The following is a 26,215-nucleotide window of genomic DNA, read 5'->3' on the forward strand; positions in this document are numbered from 1 at the left end:
TAATTTCTTGTACTGTTTTTGTTTCTTATTATTTGTTTCTGATCGTTTTATATTTTAATTTTCCTCTTTACTTTTCTTTGAGGTCATTTCCTGAAAAGTGTCGCAAAATTAAGTTTGCAATAAGAGACAAGAAAACGCTGAATTTATGCAACCTTTAGTGGTAACAAAGGGAAAATATATCACTATTGTGAACCAATAAAAACTTTTAGTACCTCATATCGATCTTTAAGCTTGGCTTTCCAATGCTTTTATTGTTGCTCATAACTTATGTACCGGTTACCCTCTTGTTTTGAAGCTTTTCAATCTGTTAGATATCCCACATTACTCTTATATTTTACCGTTCCAGAAAATGTTTTCAAATTCTGAAAAGTCAAAAATATGCTCTTCTTCTGCTTCCCAAAATATTTTTCGTTTTCCCCATGGACTAGTATGTATGTATGTTTCATAACCCATCATACAAAATAATGAAGTGATAGAGTACATTGTAAAAAAAGAAAAAAAAGAAGAAAGAATTAACATATCGTAATTACGTTCTAAAATACAAACAAAAATGATTCTACGTCAAAAAACAACATTTTGCCATTCATGACCGGTTTAGTTATTGCACATGTGTACATTCAGCTCAGCTGACTTAGCACACGGGTAAGACAAGCTATAATTCTTCATCAAATAGGAGTTGCGGGTCCACGGAGGAACTCGCAACATAAACTTAGCAAATTTGAAGAAAACGCACTTCATCCTATGATGGTATTTTTTGTATTGTTGGAAAGTGCAGTATCGTCGGTCCAGTTAGTCTAATTTTGCAGCACCCCATTATTGAAGCTAATCCCTCCTCCATTACTGACCCATTTGTTCTGTAGTACATTCTCGAGTTTTCTCTTCTTCTTTTGAAGGAATTGTATTATTTTTACTTGTGTATTTTATTGTATCTATGTCTTTTTACTATGTATTATTTTACTTGTGTCTTTGTCTTCAAAATTGTGTGTATTATTAGGTGTGTACGTATATTTCTTCCCCGTTTGTGTATTTGCTTTTTCTTACGAAGTTTCGTATGAGTACTAATATTGATAATTCGTGTACGGATAATTGTTATTAACTAAATTAAAGACCACACTCTTGATCTACAAAGATCATTTAAAGACTACATTCTGTACATTAAGAATTAAGAATACTTTGCTAAGAATATTTTATTAAGAATACTTTGAAATAATTTCTTATTGGAGAGATCAGAAAACATTTAGATAACCAATAGGGAATTTACGCTTTCAAGAGAGCTCAAAGAGGAAATACAGAGTCACGGTTTCTACTGCTTTTTTGGCGTAACATTTTTTATTTGGTATTTTGCAGTGGGGTATTCTCAAAAACTGCAATTTTAAAAAGCAATATTCATTGCAGCCCATAGAAGAACTTCCCATGAGGGTTTCCCAAGTGCTCATCTGTTTGGAAAACATTATGAAGATATTAATTTTACACAGTTGTGACGTTCGGACCGTCTTTATCTGAAACTGCGTTGTTTCTAGTGTTCTTGATCCCCCCCCCACCTATGCACCCTGGATGAATCCTGTATACACCTTGTTTTTATATTTCGAGTTTAAACTTTAGAAATCGCCCGTTTTTGAAGACTATCAGCGGTACTCCTTCTTAGGGCTTTCAGTAATAGATCCTCAAGTACCACAAATTTTATTCGAAGCCTGATTATGTCATCTCTAGTATCCTTCTGAAATGATAAAAGCAAGTGAAAAGATAAACCAAATTCTGGTGTCTTTCATATATAAAACTTTTAGTTTTTTTTCTTTGTCCTTGCATCAAAATGGCTGTCAGTAAAAGACCCTCAAGTATCACAAATTTTATCCGAAGTCTGATTGTGTCTGTATTTTTTTTCTTTGTCCTTGCATCAAAATGGCTGTCAGTAAAAGACCCTCAAGTATCACAAATTTTATCCGAAGTCTGATTGTGTCTGTATTTTTTTTTCTTTGTCCTTGCATCAAACGCTAGTTTTTACTGTAAACTTTTTTTTAGGGTGCCTGGAGCCACATCTGATGGACAACAAACTGGAGCACTGCAGAGAACAGTATGTTATAATTTCTTTTCGAAACAAAGCCACTTATTGGTATAGTATAAATCATTTTCTTTCTAGTTTAGAAATTAGTGAAACAAGCTATATCTAGCCCCCGAAATATAAGCTTGAAGTCTGTGATTCAGCCTGTGATAACGAAAGATTGTGATATTTGCTCAGTAGACCACTTGAACTCGCTAGGGTTTATTTTTTCGGAGGAAACTTTTGATCTACTTCTTCTTTGTTCTTGATTAGGGTCGTACCAAGGAAGTTTTTTGTGATTAATATGGTTTCCTGCAATCATAGTCAAAATACCACTAAAATTTATCAGTGGTTGCTTAAAGAAGATTTTAAAGCCGACAAAACACGCCCCCCCCCTCCATGGTACGGCCTACTTTTTGTTTGAATTTGATCATGCTCGTTTTCTTTTCCTTTCTTTTTTTTAAACTTGTTACCCATTCGTTTTCAGTATTCTAAGGGTATTTTATCATTGTCTTTTTATTAGTGTTTTGTAATCATTGTAGTGCAGTTGTATTGATTTATATATTTTACTATTACTGCCGTTCTTTGGTGATAAGTGCTAAGTGGATTGTCTAATTTTAGGGATTAGTATCTGCTTTTAATTTACTGGAAATAAATCAAGTTAAACTATTAATACCTGAGATAATTTCCTTAGATGGGATTTTTGTGAGCATAATGCACTGGACTCTATTTTTTCCTTAAGATCCGGAAGTATGTTTTATACAACAATCACGCAATGGTTTTTAATGTAAGCTGCAACCATAGAAATGTTAATCCGGAGATCTTTCTCCATAATCTATGTACCCTGATTGCTTATTTTTGGTATAATTGTTATTGGAAATTTCCATTTCGACCTTTAATCATTCCTATTTTCCTCTGATATTAATGAATAGGAATTGAAGTCCTTCCCAGAAGCCTCAAGTTTTAAAGTAGACTGATACATCTTGCTTTCAGGGATTGAGTTCGATTCTGGCTTTCAGTCTTATCATGTTTTATTAATTAACGTATACAGGTTATCAATATGAAAATAAATGTTGTTCATTTATCATTTTATCAAAAGTTAGTAACTTGGGGGAAGTAGTGTCTTAATTTGTTTTTTTTTTTTTAAACTGTTTTGTTCTGTTTTGATTATATTAATGTTTGTCTTAATGATTATGCCAAATGCTTGGATATTCTGTATCACCAGCTGTATGTCGCTATTATGTTTGTAACTGGTTTCAGGTATCGGGAAGTTCCCGTTTTTTATTGATCTGAAGACCCCCCATCCCCCATTGAGATTTGAAAGTTTCGGGCATCAATTAACTTTTTTTTATAATTTGGCATTCAGATTTTCAATTGACCTTTGAAATCAAGAATTTTCCTTGTGAGCAAGATGATGTATTTTGGATAGACAATGCAAATGGCAATTTAAACCTTGGAAAAGTTATCGACTGTTTTTACATTTAATTGTTCTTTCTTTGTCACCAATTCTCGTTTTTATGGCACTTGGTATTAACCAAGTGACATAGCAATCGCAAATTTTGTCGGTCCCGGTTTTGCTACTTTAGACACTTCCAGGTAAGCTAGGACGATGAAATTTGGCAAGCGTATCAGGGACTGGACCAAATTAAATTAGAAATAGTCTTTTCCCGATTTGACCATCTGGGGGGTGGGGGAGTGGGGGGCCGGTCAATTCGAAAAAAAAATAGAAAAAATGATGTATTTTTAACTTATGAGTGGGTGATGGGATCTTAATGAAATTTGATGTTTGGAATGCTATTGTGCCTCAGAGCTCTTATTTTAAATCATGTCCGGATATGATGACATTGGGGGAGTTGGAGAGGGAAACCTAGAATCAACACTTAGAGTGGAGGGATCGGGATGAAACTTGATGGGAAAAATAAGCACAAGTCCCAGCTACATGATTGACATAACCGGAACGGATCCGCTCTCTTTGGGGTAGCTAGGGGGGGAGGTAATTCTGAAAAATTAAAAAAATGAGGTATTTTTAACTTACGAACGGGTAATCGGATCTCAATGAAATTTGATATTTAGAAGTCTTAGAGCTCTTAGATATCGTGTCTTAGAGCTCTTATTTTAAATCCCGACCGGATCTGGTGACATGGGGGGGGATTTGGGAGGGGGAAACCTAAAACTTGGAAAACACTTAGAGTGGAGGGATCGGGATGAAACTTGGTGAGAAAAATAAACACAAGTCCTATATACATGATTGACATAAACGGAACGGATCCGCTCTCTTTGGGGTAGTTGGGGGGGGGGGTATTTCTAAAAAATTAGAAAAAATGAAGTATTTTTAACTTACGAACGGGTGATCGGATCTCAATTAAATTTGATATTTAGAAGGATATCGTGTCTCAGAGCTCTCATTTTAAATCCTGACCGGATCTGGTGACATTGGGGGGGAGTTGGGAGGGGGGACCCTAAAACTTGGAAAACACTTAGAGTGGAGGGATCGGGATGAAACTTGGTGGAAAAGATAAGCACAAGTTCTAGATACATGATTGACATAACCGGAACGGATCCGCTCTCTTTGGGGTAGTTGGGGGAGGGGTTAATTCTGAAAAATTAGAAGAAAAATGAGGTATTTTTAACTTACGAACGGGTGATCGGATCTCAATGAAATTTGATATTTATAAGAATATCGTGTCTCAAAGCTCTTATTTTAAATCCTGACCGGATCTGGTGACATTGGGGGAAGTTTGAGGTGGGGGAACCTAAAATCATGGAAAACGCTTAGTTTGGGGGGATCGGGATGAAACTTGTTGGGAAAAATAAGCAGAAGTCTTACATACGTGATTTAAATAATTGGAACGGATCCACTCTATTGGGGGGGGGGGGCTAATTCTGAAAAATAAGAAAAAATTACGTATTTTTAACTTACGAAGGAGTGATCGGATCTTCATGAAACTTCATATTTAGAAGATCCTCGTAACTCAGATCTCTTATTTTAAATCTCAACCAGATCAAGTGTAATTGGGGGGGGGGCAGTTCGGGGGACCGGAAATCTTAGAAAATACTTAAAGCGGTGAGATCATGATGAAACTGAATGGGAAGAATTGAAACCTGTCTAAGATACGTGACTGACATAACCGTACCGGATCTGCTCTCTTTGGTGGAATTGGGGGGGGGGTAATTTTAAAATTGAGGTATTTGTAACTTACGAAAGGGCGACCAGATCTCAATGAAATTTGATATTTAGAAGGATCTTGTGCTTTAAAGATCTAATTTTAAATTCCGACCAGATCCTGTGACATTTGGGGGAGTTCGAGGGAAAAACCAGAATTCTTGGAAAAGGTGAAAATTGGGATATTTTTATCTTACGAATAGATGATCGGATCTTAATGAAATTAGATTTTTAGAAGGAGTCCATGTCTCAGAGCTCTTATTTCAAATCCGACCAGATCTTTTGACATTGGGGGAGTTGGAGGGGGAAAGCTTGGAAAACCACTTGGAGTGGAGGAATCGGTATGAGGCTTGGTGGATAGAATAAACAAATGTCCTTGATACGTGATTGACAGAATCGTACTGGATTCGCTCTCTCTGGAGGAGTTGGGGGGAGGGGTTCAGTGATTTGGCGAGTTTGGTGCTTCTGGACGTGCTAGGACGATGAAAATTGGTAGGCGTGTCAGGGAGCTGCACAATTTGACTTGATAAAGTCGTTTTTTTTCAGATTCGACCATCTGGGGGGCTAAAGGGAGAGGAAAAATTAGAAAAAAATAGGTATTTATAACTTTGAGTGGGTGATCGGATCTTAATGAATTTTGTTATTTAGAAGGACATCGTGACTCAGAGCTCTTATTTTAAATCCTGACCGCATTAAGCCTCTTATTTTCCTTTTTAAATCAATCTCTTGACTCATAGAATTTTGTTAGAGCTCACACCATATGATCTCTTGGCTCTTAGCTCTTCTCGCCTCGTCACAAGTGCCATATGAGCTCTTAGCTCTTGTTATTGGTTAAAAAGGGAAAAGATTTCCTGTTAATTCTCGTGACAAAAAAATACATAATCCTATCTTTTTATAATGATATGTTCTAAATCAGATGTAATACCATGCCAAGTCTTTTGTTGGGCCCCATCCACGATTTCGGTTGGGGATGGGGTCACCAGTAATAAGGGATGCGTTTCCCTGAACTTCTTAGAGTAGGTTACGTAAATAGCTTTTCGATAGTTTTAAAGAGATTGACTGTCTTAACATTTTTGCTCGATAGTATTTTAGCCCTTTTCGGGCAAAATGGTTGTCCCTACAACACAAATAGCAGAAATTGTCACTTTGTTTTATCAGTAGAATTTCTTATTTTCGTTTGAATGAGCCTTCTCACGATATTCAAGGACGATGTATAGTATATTCAGTTCAGAATGTACATACTTTATTCTACTTTACGGTATGTCAAGTTTTTTAAACACTTGTCATGCCTCACAACTAATTTTAAAGTAACCTTTTCATAAAAACTTGCCGCTTGCTCCAATAACCGTGAACTTACTGCCGTTTTTACGTCGTCGTTATCATTGTAACGGTTGCCACTGAGGTGTTACTTGAGGTGGAGAAATGTATGGCAATCGCTCGGAGCAAAATCAAGAAAGCTGGGTACACGATCTGCTACTTTTCATCAGAAACTGTCTAACAAATTGCGGTTCTGACCTGCAGTGGGAGGTCCTGCACAAAGTGCTGGTCTGACCTGCAGTGGCATGTCTTGAATTGTCATGAAGGACAGTTCCCTTTGTCAGTATGCCAAGTTTTTTGTTTGTTTTTTTTTTTTTTTCGCTCTGTGGAGCTATCTAAGATTTTTGGTAGTGCTCTTCTGCATTAGTAGTTGTTCCTCGTTGCACGAAGTCGAGCAACAAAACACCCTGCCTATCCCAAAACACTGACGCCATGATTTTCCGCTGGGACAGAGTCTTTTTGGCCTTCAACTTTACAAGGGAGTGTGTGTGTTTCTATTCCATGTTCTGCTGCCTCGATTTGGGTGTGATATGTGACACCAATATTTCGTCTCCAGTTCAACCGGTTGCCACGTCAGTGACATTCGTTATAATGATTACGACGTCGTATAAACGGCAGTGAAGTCTTGGCTATCGGAGCAGACGGCAAGTTTTTGTGAAGAGGCTACTTCAGAATTAGTTGAGAGTATGATAAGCGTTTGAAAAAACATGGAAACTATGCCGAAAAATAAATTAACTTTTTTGAAATAATCTGTCATCGTGTATTTATGTTCAGATGGACCTTACTGAAAAAGATCCCTCATATATATATATATATATATATATATATATATATATATATATATATATATATATATATATATATATATATATATATATATATATATATATATATATATATATATATATATATATATATATATATATATATATATATATATATATATATATACACAAATAAACACCAATAATTTACCATTCTTACGTCATATAAAGTAGATGCCCTCTACTTTATTTGTAGAGGAGAGGGGGCAATCGCAAACGATTTTCACTATTTCTGCTACCAAAGTTTTATTTTTTTACCAATAGGCTTGATTTTCAAACACAGGATAGAAAAAAGTTGGGTATCCTAGCGTGAATTTATGAGAACTTCAGGAATCAAAATAAAATGTGTGCATACCCTTGATCAATAGGCTCTCTTGTGTCCTGAATAACCCTGTCATAGGACCAAGGCAGATAGTATAGGGACCAATCAGACAGGGCCAAATATTTCAACTATTTCCTCGAACAACAATATTTAAATAACAAAATAACTAGATTTTTTACTAAATAAAACACACAGGAACACATCATCCGCTTGACATTGTACACGGAAAGGTCACATTCAAATGCTAGGCCTCAGTGATTTTCCTGTTCCACCTGTGAAGTGAGGTACTGGAAATCTGACCTCAATATCTTTCATATGTAACGTTCTTTGGAAAAATAAATGTGTCACTATTATCCATAGTCCAGAAAATTCATTAGAGCACATTCATCTATAGTTTGTTCAGAATTGCCTTAAGCAACTCCTCTTCCTGGAATTCCTCTTGTGGCTCAGCTCTATCTGTTACAGATGCTTAGAGAAAATTGACCTCTGAAAAAACATCTGTCTCCAATTGCCATATGCCTCTCTTGACAAAACCCGCGGTTCCAGGGACATCCAGGGGAAGGAGAGTTTTGAAACATTCTTTCTGGGACTTTAAGGCGAAGGAAAGACATACATCGGGGAAGTCGTCGGCTGAGACCGTTTCCTGAATTTGTTTTTGTTCCTTTCTTTGCAACAATACATTGGGCTTGTACAATAGTAGAAATTCCAGTTTCGTCATAATTGCAATTTCTAGCTGTTCTGAATCGATAAGGAACCTAAAATGAATTCAAGTTTTCGAAAAATTGTTAATTGTTTGACAACTGGAGCATTGAACCCAGCCAGTCTTGCTTGGCTAGTGTTTTCTGGTGTTCATGTTGAAAGCTCAGAGTTCCGTGTTTTTAAAGTTTTTTTGCATCAGTCTAAGCTAGCCACCTCTTCTTTAGCCCAAATTATAGCTATTATGACCGAAAGCATCAATAGCTTGTCATAAGCCATCGTTCGGACGGTATCAGACTGGGGTTCATTAAACCATATTTCTAGATGTTGAGATCTTTCTCGTACTTTATTTAAACTCATGTTTTAGATAGAATTTAACTGTAGCCTATATTCTTCCTGAGGACTGAAGACAAAATATTTTGCTCCCTTCTCTCCACCCCAACACAAAACTCGAAATACTTTTACCGCCCCTCCAAAAAAATGAAAGCTTCAACACGGTCCCCAACTGTTAAGTATAATAGAGTAGACGTCTAGACTTACGCATAAAATTCTTCGTCATTCTAATTAAATCTACTAAATTTATATATAATGGAAATGCATCCTTGCGATTAGGCTTCTGGTACCAGACATATAACACCACACGATTGTTTTTGGAATTGTAGATTAGGGATTGTTTGGGAGTTATAGATACTTACCAATTATATATGAAGAGATTAGGTATAAATCAATGTATTAAATTTATAACTTGAAAACGTAAGCTTTTGCTCTCAAGACCGGAAAACTGGATGGCCGTTTTTTTGCTGGCTTTGGGAATCATTATTCTTTTACACAGACTTACACCTGTTTGGTCTCTTTTGGGCACTGTTTAAAGCATTTGTAATGAACCAAATTGGTGTATTGTTCATCAGAAAATAATTTGTTGTTTAATACTTTTTATTTTGAGTGCCAATTCAAGTGTTTTATTTTGACCTGTTTGGTTTGTATTTTAATGAACTACCATGTTACTTTGTATCAGTATTAATTTTTGCATGTTTTTGTCTAAAGGGACTAATATTTTTGTCTATGAGGCTTCCTACCGTTATTTTTATTTAATAATTTTCGTTTGGCTTTTATTTCGGTATAAAGAAAAGGATGCCTTGATAAAATGGTAATAGTTTCAATTTTGATTGTATCTTGTTCACAAAGTGGTAAGTTTATAACTGAGACGCAATAGTATTTTTTAAATTCGTTTTTTGCCAAAAAGTGATTATATTTCTATTGCATCTATTGCCATACTGTCTAAAGCAGTATGATGTTTAATCAGGTCTCAGAATCTCAATAGCCTTCTATGTAGGCTATATTTTTATCAGCTTAGTGGTCTGAATTTACAGCAAAACAATTTTAGTGTCTCGGTGTGTCGCATCCTCTTTGGTAATCTTCTCATTTTTTTTTTTTTTTTTTTTTTTTTTTTTTTTTTTTTTTTTTTTTTTTTTTTTTTTTTTTTTTTTTTTTTTTTTTTTTTTTTTTTTTTTTTTTTTGGTAAAAGATAAATATGGACCTAAGTTTCGATGATTTTTGTTTCTTTGGCAAAGCCATTCATTATTCATTACTCTTGTATATCTCTATCTTCTTGGTGTTTTTCTATGTCATAATTTACTTGTTTTGACCTAGTTTTTTTTTTAAGTGAGTTAACAAAGAAAAAGCCCAAATTAAATAATACATATAAGAAAATAAGTTAATTTTTGAACCATTTTTAAAAATCCTGCCATATTATCTTTTGAATCAAATTGTTCTTTTCATTCCTGGAAATATTATTTGGTCTTGAAACTTTATTTCTCTTATAAAACTACGCTGGGTCCAACATTTACGTAGTTCTGTAATATTTTGTAATATTTTCAGTGTTTTGATTATTATTGCTGCCAATTTCGACAAGCTTGTCTATATTATTTTTTCTATATGTAACTCTGGATTGAAAATCTTACAAGTGCAGTTATTAGCATTCATTTATGAAAAATTAAAATTTTAGTTTTTACTTAGAGTTTATACTGTCTTTCGAATAATGAAGTACTTGGTAAAGGTTTTTCTTCTTTTTTTCTGTAAATCAACACGTATTCTTATTTACAATTATCAGTACTCAATGTGGACAACTATTTAAATTCAACTTAGCTTAATATATTAAAAACATCTAAAAAATTTCTAAAATTCCTTAAAGGGTTTGTCTTGATTGGTCTGGAAATTGGGGACTTTTGGTTTCGATTAAAAAAAAATACCAAGATTAGATATCTAAAATCTATATCTTGCACACTTTTTGCCTCGCAAAATTCTAGATTATGAGCACCCTATGGTTTTGAGCAATTGGGTTAAAACTACTGTTGTTTTACATTAATAAACAGGGGGTTCAGTATACAAGTTGAGCCCTTTTTTCACCTTTTCTTTTTTTTCCTTTTTTATATTCCTCTTCTTATAAAATGGCTTTTTTAATAATTTCCAATGTTCTAGCATTTTCGAATGCAGTATTTTTGTGTGCAGTCGTGAGTTAAGATCTAATCATTCTTTGGTGAGATACTTGAGCGGTTGTTGAAGATCGTTAAAAATACCTAATTTTATTCGATAACAATACTAAAGCAAACCTGCCTGGCTTTGATATTTATTTATATGAGACTGTATCAGAAATCAATCAGGCTAATCTTAAAACGTTGATCATGCAATTGATCACTTCTCTTGTACAAGTATAAGCAAAAGTAAGGCATTCAGTTCAGTCAACTTCGAATACCTTCCTTATTTCATGGGTGTTACGATAAGAGCCTTGTGATGATCAAGTCTTAGGTATTACATTCAAGGTTGCCTATAGAAGAGTAGAGGACAGTGGCGGTTCTGGCCTCTCTTACACCCGGGGCAAAGTCTTGATTAGCCCCCCTCCCCCCGTCCTCGACAAAATTTTTGTTTACTGTTTAAATTATTTAGTATTAATTATTATTCTTAAATTGTTTTAATTTTATTAATTAATTAATAATTTACTTATTATTTATTTGTTAATTGTTTTCATTTATTATCTACGCCCTCTCCTTTATTTCAATAAAAATAAAGTTTAAAAAAATGCAAAATGATTGTCACTGTTTGCTTATTTATTTGAAATTTGGTCCCATCCCCCTATAATTTGTGCGCCCGGGTAAGTGCCCCCCTCTCTCCCTCCACTAAAAGGCTTCTGGTTGAGGAGGTTCCACCCCTCTTCTCTTACATGAAGGACCAAAGGTATTGAAATTTTTTTTTTAATTTTTTCGAAATAGGGGGAAAATACTGTTTTTTGGAACCTCCACCACCCTCTCTCTCCTTGAAATTTATTACGAGCTAGTCACCTCTTCGAGAAAAACATTTAGGGTGTTGTGGTTGCCATTATGTGGTTCCCATTATACAGTCGACTCCCGAATATCCGCGATTTGATTATTCGCAATGCGGATTAACTGCGGCAATGTAAATCTTAAAAAAAGTTATAAATACAAAAATTATAAAAAAATACTATGGTTTGTTCATCTTTTTTCGATTTATTACTATAACGTCGTTCCGTTTATTACTTGTTTCTGTTATTTTGTTTTAAATGCACGTTTTAATAAGCGTAATTTTGTTTTTATGTCCCTACAACCGTTTTTTCTAATATGTGGATTATCCGCCAAATTCGATTATCCGCGGCACTCGCGCCACCCAATTCCACGGATAATCAAGAGTCGACTGTACTAGACAACACTTTGGCAATACAACTCTTCTGACATGCTATTTGCCCTGCAACTTCTTTTTAATTTATGTTGAAATACTAATTGAATCTCATTTTAAGACATCTCCAGGAATTGAGCAGATCCAGAAATAATTTAAGGGATGGGGGAGATGAAAATTTTTTACTGATCAGGTATTCGCATTCAGGTTTGCCATCTTTGTATCATATCTGTCAAAGTAACAACTGACGGAAGTATAATTTTAGTTTTAGACACATTTAAATATAGCTTTTCTTTAAAGATAACTTGACTAAGCTTTCAAGGCGAATATGAGCATGCAGGTCATATGAACAAGTCCATAAATTGGGTTCAGATAGTGGAGGAACAGAAACTTTTTACTGAACAATTAATCTGACAACACTGTCCTTGTTGTATTCTCGCATTTATTCCCGTTTGTCTATCCAATAATATTTCTGATAGTCACTATGATGAGATAGTGGCTCTAGATAGCTTAAAATAGTTATTCTTAGTATCAAGCCATTACGTCGTCATACTGACTAAAGTTAGCAAAGTATATCATTTTCATTGAAAATAGCCATTTTTCATGTTAGGTAATAAAAACGATATTTGGTAAAGTAAATTCTCTTGGTTTCCATAATTTCGAATTGAAATTGGCTCCTTGTACGTGATATAGTAAAATAGTATTCTGTCTGTGTCTGTGTCCCTACCTTAATCCTTCAAATTAAGGCTTCAAAAGATTATCTTCCTAACCTCATTAGGCTCCATTCCATTTTTTATACAATGTAGTTGAGGGTTGATCTGAAGGATGTAGATTCAGCGACTGGACTTAGTTCTGACGAGGGAACAAGACAAGGGAACAAAGCCATCTTAATTGGGGACTAAAACATCAATCTGACTCTTCCTCTATCATCAAGTCCGATGGATCTGTTCAGCATAATGTCAGCTTCGAACATATACCCCTCAACTACGATACCTACTCGATTAACTACCAACTCCCGCTCATTGATTGACTACATTTTTCGACGCTACATCCAATATCGGCCTCTGTCTTGCTATCGGATACTTCTGATCACTTCTCTCTGCCTACGAATTCTAAAATACAGCACAAAGATCCTAAGCCTAATGCCGCACCTACGCAGGGGTTTGCCACGTGGAAATTAAATTATGAGAACCTAGAAATCCTTAAACAAGTACTGGGGAGCACATCCTGGGATAATATTATGAATACAGAAGATGTTAATGCAGGATTTGAGGATTTCCACAACATTTTTATGAAAAGTATACCAATTGCTGCTCTAAAAAGTGTACCAGGAAGACTGGATGAAAAAATCAACCCAGCTCCAGTGTATTAATAAGAAAAATACGCTCTGGACTAATCATGTAAATGGCCCTTACATAGCGACGCTTGAGAAATATATTTAATATAAAAGATGCCTCCGATCAAGTTTACGCAAACTAAGAGAAACTATTTCGGTGGAAAGATAGCTGAAACTGGGAATGATTCGTGGAAGATATGGAAGGCTGTTAACTCTTTATTGCGTCCCTGCAGCACCCCACCTGAGCTTCCTTCGAAATTATCTGTAAATGGGGAAACTATATCAGGGCCTGAAAAGGTTGCAAATGCACAGGGATCACGTTTTGCAGAGGTGAGAAAAAAAAAAGCAAAAAAGAAAACCCCACGAAGAGTTTTAAAGGTTACCTAGGCCTAGCATGCATCAAGTCAATGGCTCTCGCTCCTGTCTCTCCATCTGAAATTCTGTTGTTTATGCGAAACCTAAGAGGACATTCAGCCTTTGAATTCGATCGATTACACACTAATGTGTTAAAAATAGTTACTTCGTCTATCATAGAGCCTCCTACTAACTTGATGAATTTGTCTCTGCAGAAGGGTACTTTACCGGAACGGCTAAAGAAAGTTAGAATTGTTTCTTTGCACAAAGGAGGTTCTCGAGCTGATCCCGCGAATTATAGACCAATTTCCATTCTTTGTATTTTTTTAAAGGTTTTTTGAAAAACCATGCAGCAGCAGCTACTCCGGTTTCTGGAGAAAAAAGAGATTCTTAATGCTCAACAGTTTGGGTTTAGACCAGAACGCTCCACCCAAGATGAACTAACGACTTTGAGTTTGTGGACCACCAAACAATGAGCAACAGATAAGCTTCAATCAAAATTTTTGAACGAAACGTTCAGAAGTTCATGTTTTGCCATGGGCCAAGTTTTTGATAACACCACAAAGAGATGAGCAAAAGATAAGCTTTAATTTTTTTGTAAAACGCACAGTGTTAAGAGGCAAAATCATCTAATGCTGTTTCCCTAGTAGTATCCCTAGAATACGCTTCATTACACATGTACCCCGGTGGAGCATTGGAGTTACTAACCCCTCCAATAGGCTTAATGTGTTTCACGACACACATACCCCGGTTTACTATTGGAGTTACTAACCCTTCCTATAGGCTTAGTACGTCCTGTGAGAGCTCTATCCCGGTGTACTATTGGCGTTGCTAACCCCTTTTATCCCTTAAGCAAATACTACAACAGACATACCTCACCATTCGTGTGAACCTCTATTCCAACAACACACATGTCGTTATCTCAGCTTCCTGGCTGCCCTCCAATATTTTTGGTCACTTAAAAAGGCATCAGAACTTAGTATTCCGATATTTTATTCGATCGTCCCTGGAAAAAAAATAAACAAAATAAACACGCATCGATAATATTGCTTCAAGCAAAAAATTCAAAATTCTATACAGTATTGTTGTAAATAGGAGCTTGAAAACCCTATAGTTCGGTTCTCTGATATTCTAGATCTGATGGTGCGATCTCCATTAAGATCACTTAACGTATCGGAGGTGTTTCCCCCCTTTTTCAAAAACTATGTTCAGACGTAGGTTGCTGGGTATTGTTTTAGATTGACGGATTTTGTCATTGTTTGTTTATTATCTTGATGCGTAATATTGTTGATTTTTGACATTAGAAAAAAACTATTCGTGGCTAAAAGTTCTACTGGTCCAACATTTACTAGCATAAACACCAAAAACAAGAAGAACAATAGGGAATTTCTCAAGACCGAGGGAAACAAATTAAAACGAGTTTTTCGGCCCTATGTTCAAGGGGCGTCCTCAGCAGTACAAAAATATGTAAGAAGATAAAAATTACAACAGGATAAAATCAATAAAACTAAAATGATTCTTTTTTTTTTAAAACAGTCCATCCTTACCTCAGTGAAGTTCAACCAGGAATGATAAATAAATTGTGATGAAGCGAGGCAATTCATTGAGATAAAGGAGAATGATTTAAAAACATTTTTTAATGCTAATTTGCTTTTTTGGCTGCTGATCTTCTAGGTTTATTTGTGACAGGATCTGTGTTAATATCTATTGGTTTTTTATGATATTTCGTAAGGTCATTTTTAATTAAATTGTGTATAGAGCATTTAGTGAATGTTCTCCCAAGTCCCCATTTAAGGAAATATTATTATTAATTGTAAGTCAGATTTCAGTTGCTTCTCGAATTACTTGTTTATGCGTAGATCATCAAACAGTTCGTGGTAACGAACTGTAGTAAGGGGCGACCCAGCTCAATAGTAAACAAAATTCTAAAAAATGGAATTTTGATACCAATAGTTACATCAGAAGAATCGCATTTTAATGCTGAATTCAAATATACAAGTTTCATCAAGATTAGTTTTACCCATCAAAAAGTTACGAGCCTGAGAAAATTTCCCTCATTTTCGAAAACAGGGGGAAACACCCTCTAAAAGTCATACAATCTTAACGAAAATCACACAATCAGATTCAGCGTATTAGGGAACCTCATTGTAGAAGTTTCAAGCTCCTATCTATAAAAATGTGGAATTTCGCATAATTTGCCAGAATATAGATCACGGATGCGTGTTTATTTGTTTGTTTTTTTTTTTCCAGGGGCGATCGTATCGACCCAGTGGTCCTAGAATCTTGCGAGAGGGCTCATTCTAACGGAAATGTAAAGTTCTAATGCCCTTTTTAAGTGGCCACAAATTGGAGGGCACCTAGGCCCCCTCCCACGCCAATTACGTCATTTATATACACATAATTCTTTTAGTGTGTATAAACGGAATAAAGTGTCAACGTCATTTTTCTGAAAATTGGTATGCCTTGATCGATCGTATGGAAACTGTGAAAAAAAAATACAGATGATTGGGGGCAGTGATATACACAAGGACCCTGGGGACCGCCCTCCCCCCGAAATCCTAGATTTTATTGAATTTTCGGGCATTGCTTGTTTGAGAGCTATAAAAGATTGGAGCTGTTCCGGTCTTGTGGGATGGTTAAGGGTCTCCGATGCCTCATAAGTTCCTTTCTCCGTACCTATCTCCGACAGGAAAATCCTGCTTGCGTGGCCCCATAGTGGCATCAGAATGAACCATTAACGAGTTTTCTTTACGAGAACTGTGACTGCTAACAGTGCTGCAGGGTGATTTGAGGTGTACTGGCCCTCGAGGAAATTATAGACTAGTAAACGACACAGCGAAAAACGGAAGAGGAGTTGTTAGATGTTTCCAGAGAAATTGCCTATGGATTGTTTTGGGTACCCGACTGACTGACCGTATCTCAAATAGTAAGCTCTGCGAAAAATGTGGTTTGATCTCGCTTTCTAGGGCTATAATGACAGAAAGGATGAGATGGCTAGGATACATTCTGCGGATGAAGGATGATAGATTGCCAAAGAGTCTCCTTGTCGGCCGACCGTCTAGGGCTAAACAAAAAATGGGGTGAGAGGATGCAAGGAAAGATTTTAGGGAAATAGGAACCACTTGGAAGGGTTTAAAGAGGGAGGGTTTGAATATATTGGGAGGGAGGTAAATCGTGCGTAGCTGTGTTGGTCTCAGATGGCTTGGTGCTGTAGTGAGCTGTTATCAGTAGTAGTAGTAGTAGCTTGTTTGAATTATCAAGTGCTTTTCTATTGTCGTCCTCCCTTAAATTTTTTTTTAATTACACCCCCCCCCCTCTGGAATGAATTTCTGAGTACATGCCTGCTTTGGGGTCCTTCTCACTTTCTTGCATTGTCTTGATTTCACGCTCTTAAATGAATGTGACAATTGATATCTTCTTTTACTATTGGGAATTGTAAAATCTTTATATCAAGGAAATCAGGATTTAAGATTTCATTAGGATTCCAGAAATGGCACAACCCACTCTATTCCACATGAAACAGACTCTTAATAGAATGTGGAGGTTTGACGTAGATGGGGAGAGCATTAGGTCTGCATATTATTCATACCATTCTGAAGTACGTAGGTACTGTTTGGGTGCCTCCATTACAAGGGGTAGAATAATTTTTCTGCGTCCTAAGTCGGTTAATCTGGGCCCCTGGGATATCTGTTTTGAAAATGCATTGGAAGTCCTGGGGTTATTTTAGCTCCAACACCGGCATAAGACCTTGACAAATAATTAAAAATAAATGTCATTAATTTCTGGAAAGTTTGAACTTCCGCCAGAAACTAGAAAGCAAAACAAGTTACTTATGGTTAATCGGTCTTTGAAGGTTTGTTTTTACGTGTCTGTCTGCTAACCTTCGGCAAAACTGATGATGTCTGCGATTTGTTCAACAAGTAGCATCTTGACAACAAGACAAGTCTTAGGCTTGAAAGTCGTACTCCTTCCATTGCGAGCTTTTTTTTTTTTTTTTTTTTTTTTTTTTTTTTTTTTTTTTTTTTTTTTTTTTTTTTTTTTTTGCTCAAGAACCGCAATATAAGGATATGATTCTAAAAGATTGCCGATACTGGATTAAAAAGAAAAAAAAAAAAAAACAGTCCGAATGTTTTCATAAATCAGAGTCCTGTGTTGATATTAAAATTTTCTTTTCTTTACGAAATGTGGTTTTTTTTTTTTTTAATGGTCTGAGGGATGATTCTTTTGCTATTTTTTATGCTGAATAACTGAGAATAATTATATATTGTTTCTTTGATCTATGATTTTGTGTAGTGATTTTTTCTATTAAAATACGAAACCTTAATACAATGATTTGTGAAAAATTTAATTTAATGTTGAACTAGCACTCAAAACTGATTTTTTTTTTTTCTATATATAATTGTTATTTTTTGAAATCCAAAGTTCAAGATGCCTTGGACTTGTAAAAAAGGAACAATAATATTAACAATGATAGCTTTAGTTATACTGATAAAGAGAGTTACTTTCTTTTTTTTTCTTTTTTGTCAAGGACTCAAATATATAGTCCTAAAAGAGCCTTTACTGTTTAATTCAAAAAAGGAATCATTGTCTGCAGTTTTTTTTTACAATGATTTTGCTAAGTTTTTGTATAAAGTACCAAATTTCAAGATTTTTTTTGATAAAAATGCTTTTACAATGAATCGGCTACTAGGATAATCTGATCATATTTCCAATTTTTCATAAATAAGTATTATTAAACTTCAGAATAATTTGCCAGACTACAAGTTTAAAGGATTTTCACTAACGTTCTTAGAAGAAACATTTTCTTCTTCCAGTGAGATGTTGTTTTCGGAGTGCTGAAATAGATATTTCACCTTCTTCTTTTTAAGTTTCAGGTCTAGTTTGCTGCAAACACTACAGTTTTAATACTGATTCAATATAAACAAAATGTCAGCCTTAATCACCCAAACTTAGCGAACAAAAAATCAAAGAAACCTCCTAGGTATTCTCGAAGACCACATTGCCTTTCCACGACGTAAAAATAACGGTTCTAGGATTTTACCCTCTCCCTCCCGAAAATACCCCCCTACTGCAGAAAATATCCCCATGGAAAATGCCCCTGCGTAAAATACCCCCCCCCCTCCTGGAGTATGCTCTCCCATGTAAAACAAAGTTTCCAAATTTGAGAATTTTATTTGAGTTTTTTTTTAGTTTTATTGATAAGTGCTAACGAAGGGGAAAAAGAGGAATTTACACACCCAAAGAATCTTTAAAACTTAGAAAATAAGATTCGCAAATACATTTTTGTCGAAAAGACTTTCATATGAACTTATGCCATTTCTGACACTAGCGGGCGCCAAATTAAAGAAAAATGGAAGAAAAAAAAATAAGCTAACAATCGTCAAAATTAAGCTAAAAACATTTGGCAACAAAAAGTTAAAGAAGGTTTAGCTTTCCTTTGAAAGGATAGTTGGCTTTGGGAACCATATGTTTGCATATTAGAGGGGAGGGGGTAAAGTATAGTGGGTCTGAAAAATGTTTTTTGTACAATTTTTCTACATATTATGAAATAATAATTGTTTTCCGACTTCAAACTGTCCAAATACTTTACCTCTTCCCCCTTTATGTGTAAATATGAAGCCAAATTATATATTTCCCATCTACTCTGTCACTTGTTTTTGGCTTGTCTCATGCTAAGCTGAAAGAAATTAACGAAGGAAATGGTTTGGTTTCGAGTTTTACATAGTGTAAACTTGATTTAGTGGTTCCTTCCCCCTACGGTAAACAAAAATAAACCTAAACTCAAACTAAATTCTCATACTTTGGAAAGCCTTGTTTTCCACGGGGGGGGGGGAGGACTTAAACGCTGGGCACCACAAATACTAGTTCAATACGGTCGAATTGTTCTACTATCCAGTGAAAGCAATAACAAAATCTTTAGATATTTCGGTTACACATACATTGACCGTCCTCAGCAATTTATCTGCTGAGGACGGCTACTGTTTATATATGTGACCGAAATATCCAGAGATTTTCTTATTGTTTTCATTGTCTAATAAAAGCTTTTGCCCCTATTGAACTGTTTTTTTTTACATATTGCGACTTACTTAGCTAGAAAAGAAAATCCGATCAGACGTATTTTATTTGGTTAAAAAGCTCTATGTCAAACAGTAGAGTAGTAGATACTGTACATTTTTTGCAGAAAAAAAAAAAAAAATCCTTCACTAACTTTTTCAAAAGAAATAATTTTTCTATCACTTTAAATGATTTGACTTCTTTGCACCATATCATGCAGTTCGTGGTAACGAGCTGTAAGTAAGAAGTTACTCGGCTCAATAGTAACCGAAATCCTAAAATACGAAATTTGGTATCAATAGATGCATAAAAAAAAATCAGCTTGTCATGCTTATTCAAAATATATAAGATTCATCAAGTTTAGTGTTACCCATCAAAAGTTGCGAGTCTGAGAAAATTTGCCTGATTTTTGAAATAGGGGGGAAACACTGCCTAAAATTCAAGGAATCGTAGCAAATATCGAGAGGAAACATCTAAAAACTCTTCTTGCGTTTTTTGCTGTGTCGTTTACTAGGCTATAATTTCCTCGAGGGGCGGTACTCCTCAAATCGCCCTGCAGCGCTTTTAGCAGTCACAGTTTTGGTGAGGAAAATTTCAAAATTTTGATCGGATAACTTTGGGCGAAAAGGGGTATAGGAGGGGGGTCAGTTGCCTTCCAACCTTTTTGGTCATGTAAAAGAAAGCTTTTTTTAAAGTCCTAACAACTTTAGCGTAAAGAGCAAGGTATCGAAGAGGGGGCAACCCTTCATGTACGGAATAATTTCTGTTCGTTGTACGTTTTAATGTTGCTCCTTACTTTCAGTTTAAATTTTTTTTTTTTTATTGAAGTTAAACTTAAATCAATCTTTGTAATAAGAATAGGACGAATCAAAGGTGTGAATGGAATCGATGTATATTGATAATGAATGTTTTGATCAGGTGGATATCTCAGCTATGAATATGGGGCCAGAGACTTGATCTCATTTCTTCAAAACCCAGTATGCTCCTCTTTATTTCTTTGTCTTCAATGATAGACCAACATTTCACACCTCCTTCAAAAATGTCCTTCAGCAGTATTCTGTGTTTGTTAGAAAAACTTTACGAACCTTGTAGACAAGCCATTTTCTTTTCACATAAGTTAGAAAAAAAAATATAATTATAAATTTGAAGGCGAAATTATAAAAAAACATTCCTTCTGATTGATAATCTAAAAACACCCTGGGATCAAGGCCGTATCCAAGGGGGTACGACACTCCCCCCACCCCTGGAATGTTTTCCGGTTCATAAAAAGCATAACGAAAATACATATAAACTCATTTTTGGTCCTTTTTCTAAATCCCCCCAACGAAATACTGGATACGACCTTGCCTAGGATATATAACTTCTCACATGAAAAGGTTCGATATGATATATTTTTCGAATCGCTTCGAAAATAAGTTTCTAAATGCTATCTCTAATTTTCCTTGCTTGATTTAAAGTAAAGTGTTACATTAGACTACAGTAGCCAAAATATTATTTTTTTTTTATATATGCTGTTGACGTAGACACCATATTATTACTAACGTTAGGTTTGCATTCGGAGGGTGTTAAATCTGAATTTCAAGGGACACACAAGTGGGGAGATATCTCTGAGGTTATCGTTTACATAGGTGTTTAGGGTACCCGTCACTTGTTGTTTAAGATGGAAATTATAATAACAAATAAGACCTATCATTTGTCTTAATGCGTTCGGTTATAAGTCAAACCAATTTTAATTTCAACAATCTAAACTAGAAATTGGGTCAAGTTTTGTCTCAAAAGTAAGTATTGTTTCTCATATTATTGATAAGATGAATTATTGCCAATAATTAGTTAGTGCGTTGGACTTCCAGTACTATTCTTGAGACGCAGAAATGTGTTCGTTTTTTTTATTTCATTCATTAACTTCAAAACAAAACGACAGAAGCCACTGGCTTGTCTCGATTTGTTTGTGATGTTTTTATAAAATACCTGTTTGATTTTCCTGCAGGATTCGCCGTCTTCTGCAGCTGTGACAAAAGGAATAAGCTCATACGATATGGTAAAGGTAAGAGAGACGACCTTTCTATTCTTTTCTTAAGATCCAACTTTCGAACCTCAATAAATTTTTTATTGGGGTTTGAAGCCTAAACCTAGAAAAACTAATAAATGAATGCACTTTCGAATACAAATTTCAGATAGGTCTTCTTCACGTGAATTGTCTTGTCCTGATTTTGTTGTATAACAATATCGGTACTGTTATTCGCTTTGTCTTGTAAAACTGCACTGAAATTAGAAAGCACTGAAAGCTGCAAACTGAAAGCTGCTCGACTTCTTTTAAAAAGATAGATCAAATTCCAAAAAAAAATTTTTGGATGCTAAAAATCTTGCTTACCTAACTTTAGTATTTTCTTTGTCGTGGGTTTATCGTAACTTTATCCTGGGTATATTATTATTTCTGAACTATTCAGACCTTTTTTTCTTCGTTCAGCAGAGGCATGACAAATATTAAAATTTGTTCGCCAACCAAATGATAAAACATTAAAAGCGTTCTAAGTTCCTGGTATGTGAAAATCTCCAATCCTCCAATATTGGTTCTAGTTACAGAAAACAAACGAAATACGGAAAATTAATAAACTAAAAATTCACCCCATGTCGAGTTTTGATCCTAGCCCTCTTTTTTTATAATCCAAATGTGTGTTCCGAAACTCGAAAGTAGTTACTGATCATCAATTGGGATAAGAATTTCTGTTTTTTGCAAATCTTTCTGCACAATGCATATTGTAAAAATACTATGGTTGCCACTAAACCGTTTTATTGGTTGAAAAATGTATTAATTATTGCCGAGGAGTATAACTATTGTTGAATAGTTAGTTTATTGCGTAAATTCAGGCATTTCATAAATCAAAGAGTTCATAAGACTTCATAAATCACGGGGGGATTATGGTGACAAACTGTACGTAAGGAGCGACCCGGCTTAATAGTAACCGAAACTCTAGAAAAACGCAATTTTGATACCAATAAATACGCCAAAAGAATCAAATTTTTATGCTGATTTCAAATATATAAGTTTTATTAAGTTTAATTCTACCCAGCAAAAGCTACGAGTCTGAGAAAATTTGCCTTATTTTCTAAAAAAGGGAAACACTCCCTAAAAGCCATAGAACCGTAATAAAAATCACAGCATCAGATTCAGCGCATCAGAGAACCCTACTTTATAGTTTTCAAGCTCCTATCTGCAAAAATAGGAATTTTGTATTTTTTGCCAGAAGAAAGATCATGGATGCGTGGTTATTTGTTTGTTTTCTATCCGGGACTGGTCGTATCGACCCAGTGGTCCTAGAATATTGTGGGAGGGCTCATTCGAACGGAAATCGGAAGTTCTACTGCCCTTTTTAGGTGACCAAAAAATGGAGGGCAACTAGGCCCCCTCCCACGCATTATTTTTTCCAAAGTCACCTGATCAAGATTTTGAGGTAGCCATTTTATTCAGCATGGTCGAAAAGTATAATAAATATGTCTTTGAGGATGACTTAATCCCCCACAGTCCCCGGGGGAAGGGCTGCAAGTTATAAACTATGAAGGGGGGTGCTGGATTTCCCAGCATTGTTTAGAAATGATCAGAAATTGAATTAAAAAAAACAAGTTTTTCCAACTGAAAGTAAGGAGCAACATCAAAACTTAAAGCGAACGGAAATTATTACGTATATGAGGGGGTTCGCCCCCTAGTCAATACTTCGATCTTTGTGCAAAGGTTTTTAGTACTTTCTCAAGAGTTATTTAATCTAATTAAACGGCCTTTGTGATTAAGGAGTCATTCTTAATGAATTCGAACAAAATTTGAATTTCAGTGTAATGAGCGACGTATTGACTAGGGGTTGAACCCCCCTAATATACGTAATAAAAATATACGAATATAGAAGTTCGTCACGTAATTTTTGTTAATAATAAAAATGTTCGCAGATAAATTAAAAGTTCTAGTGCCCCCCTTTTTTCTCAAAATCGTCCGATCAAAATTTTTGTAAAGTCATTTAGCCAAAAAGTTCAAATTAATATACAAATTTCGTTTTAATTATTCGTGTACAAAATCAAAACCTGTATTAATTCAAGAACGTTAAAAGAAAAGCTTTTTTTACTGAAAGTAAGGAGCGACATTAAAACTTAAAAAGAACAGAAGCTATTCCGTATATGAAAGGGACTGTCCCCTCTTCAACGCCTCGCTCTTTACGCCAAAGTTTGACTCTTTCTCACAGCTCTATTTTTTTAAAACAACAAAAAACTTTAGTGTAACGAGCGTGGTGTTGAGGAGGGGACAACCCCTTTCGCGAAAAAGACTGGCTTTGCTGATGCTGCAAAACCTATCCCATTGAAGGTGAAAATCAGAAGCGGCAAAAGATTGGCTGAAGATAGACAATGTATTTTGATTCAGTGGACAGCAAACTCATGAGCCAGTTTGGTTTTTTTATCCAAAATTTTTCTCTATGAGACTAGAAGAGAACTTAATCAAGATCAAAATATTATGTCAAGAAAAAAATGACAAATGTGTAAGGGCGGGGATAAATGGTGCTAGTCCTACCCCTAGCAGCAGGAAATGCATCTTCCAAAGAATATTACTGCTCAAAGGACATCGTAGAGTACGCCAGAAAGGATAGTTGGCCTTATGGTGCCCTGCAACGGGTTCCACATGTGAGAAAAAATAAGTATAACCAAGTCTCATGTCAAGAAAGATGAGAAATATACTCACTTAACTGTTGGCATAAACTTGGCGGAGGAAATTAAGAAGCGAAATTTCCGGCTCCCGACTGGTATGAGGCGACACATGATTCTTAAATCTCTACAGTAGGATGCAAAGCCATTCGGCATAAAGAAAGATACAACCCTTATAATAGATGACCAGTCGGTATCTTCATCACAACTCGAAGCTATTTCAGTGCCACCAAATGAGGTAGACATTGCTGCCAGATGAATTGGTATCATTATCAGAGTACTTCATATAATGTTTTGAGGCTGCTAGCAACGAGACAAACATTTATAGCGTTGGTGATGGAGTCCTGATTTTCTCAATTTTAGTGATAGAAATAAAATTATTCCATGGACCTACGTATTACGTACAATTCATCTGATTGCGCTAATAATATTTCATTTATTTTTATTTCAGAAAACGATAAATTTTTCTGTCCTTATTTCTTGTATATAGTATTCAGTAGTATAATTTTAAAAAATTCTTTTTTGGGGGTGATCCCCCCTTGTATTCGTGCTCGGGAGGGGGTCAATACAGAAGCAGGATGATAAAAGAAACTATAGAAACTATCATGACCATCTTGAGTTTTTTTTTATGTGGGGGTCAGATGAACCCATATTGTTTGTGGTTTGTCCTGATGCAGTGCATCAACGTGGTGACGCTCCCTGCTGGCCCCTTTTGCACAATAGTGAACTATTTCTTCTTATGGCAATAAAAAAAATATGTAAGAAAAGCTAAATTTGCCTTTAGAATCACGTACCATATATATCTTGTTCTGTACCAAAATATTATTTCATCTAGACTTGAATAACTATCAAAATAGGATGTAATAGCATACGAACTGTCTGGTGGAAGCACTGTATGTAAATTTGTAAGTTTATATACAATATAAACTTGTATACAATTTAAACTATTATATACAAAACACAATAAATTGCCTGTACTTTTGTCGATACGTACTTCACTTAAGCAATCTTGGCAGTTTTATCTTGCCCATATCAGATATAGTGCTCCTTAAAAATGGCAAAAAAAATATATTTTACTTTATTTTGTTTGGTGATGACAGAGGTGAAAGACCCTGATGCTGAAAAACCTCCAAAAGAGTACTTGTGTTTATTCCCTTTATTATTTTTTAAATAAAAAATAATCAATTGACTAACCCTTTAGGCAATGATTTTCTCTTAACGGGCTTTGGTATTTTAAAATTGAGCCTACTTCCCGGCGTGATATTGTAACACCTATAAAGAAAAAATAACCAGGATTTGTACCTATAAACAGTTTCACTTGACAAAATTTTCTAAGTTTGTGTTAGTCTTTTGCTGTTCAGTACTACTACTGTTACCCCTAACAAGTAAATGCAACAGAAAACGGCTAAGGCCAACCCAGTTCCGTATGTTCTTTCTCCACCCTAATATATTTAACTCCTTTTACTCCTTCTATTCAAGTTCTATTTTCCTTAGTTCCTTGTTATTGACTTCTTCTCCCAGGACGAATTACTTGTCGTTTGGCCGCTGATGGGTGGCTAAAAAGCCGGTCTTTGGAAATTTGTCATCCGTAAATTGTGGCCTAGCTATTTCATTTTTTTTTAAATAAAACTAGTTCATGTAGGTGGGTAACATATATTACAGGGCAAACAATACTTATAGTCCTCACAAAAATGTGGCTGTTAATCCCAGGAAATTATACAAGTGAGAATTGGTAAAGAAT

General features: G+C 35.3%; 1 protein-coding gene across 1 annotated transcript in view; it reads left to right on the forward strand.

Annotated features, from left to right (window-relative positions):
* LOC136039953 (E3 ubiquitin-protein ligase RBBP6-like) overlaps positions 1 to 26,215 on the forward strand; it is an 89,020-nt gene that overhangs the window by 21,682 nt on the left and 41,123 nt on the right. The window contains exons 4-5 of the mRNA XM_065723964.1: positions 2,020 to 2,071; positions 21,779 to 21,835. Of these exons, the coding sequence (XP_065580036.1) occupies positions 2,020 to 2,071; positions 21,779 to 21,835 (109 nt within the window). The remainder of the gene's footprint in view (positions 1 to 2,019; positions 2,072 to 21,778; positions 21,836 to 26,215) is intronic.

Source organism: Artemia franciscana, chromosome 20 (assembly GCF_032884065.1).
Source record: "Artemia franciscana chromosome 20, ASM3288406v1, whole genome shotgun sequence".
Lineage (NCBI taxonomy): Eukaryota > Metazoa > Arthropoda > Branchiopoda > Anostraca > Artemiidae > Artemia > Artemia franciscana.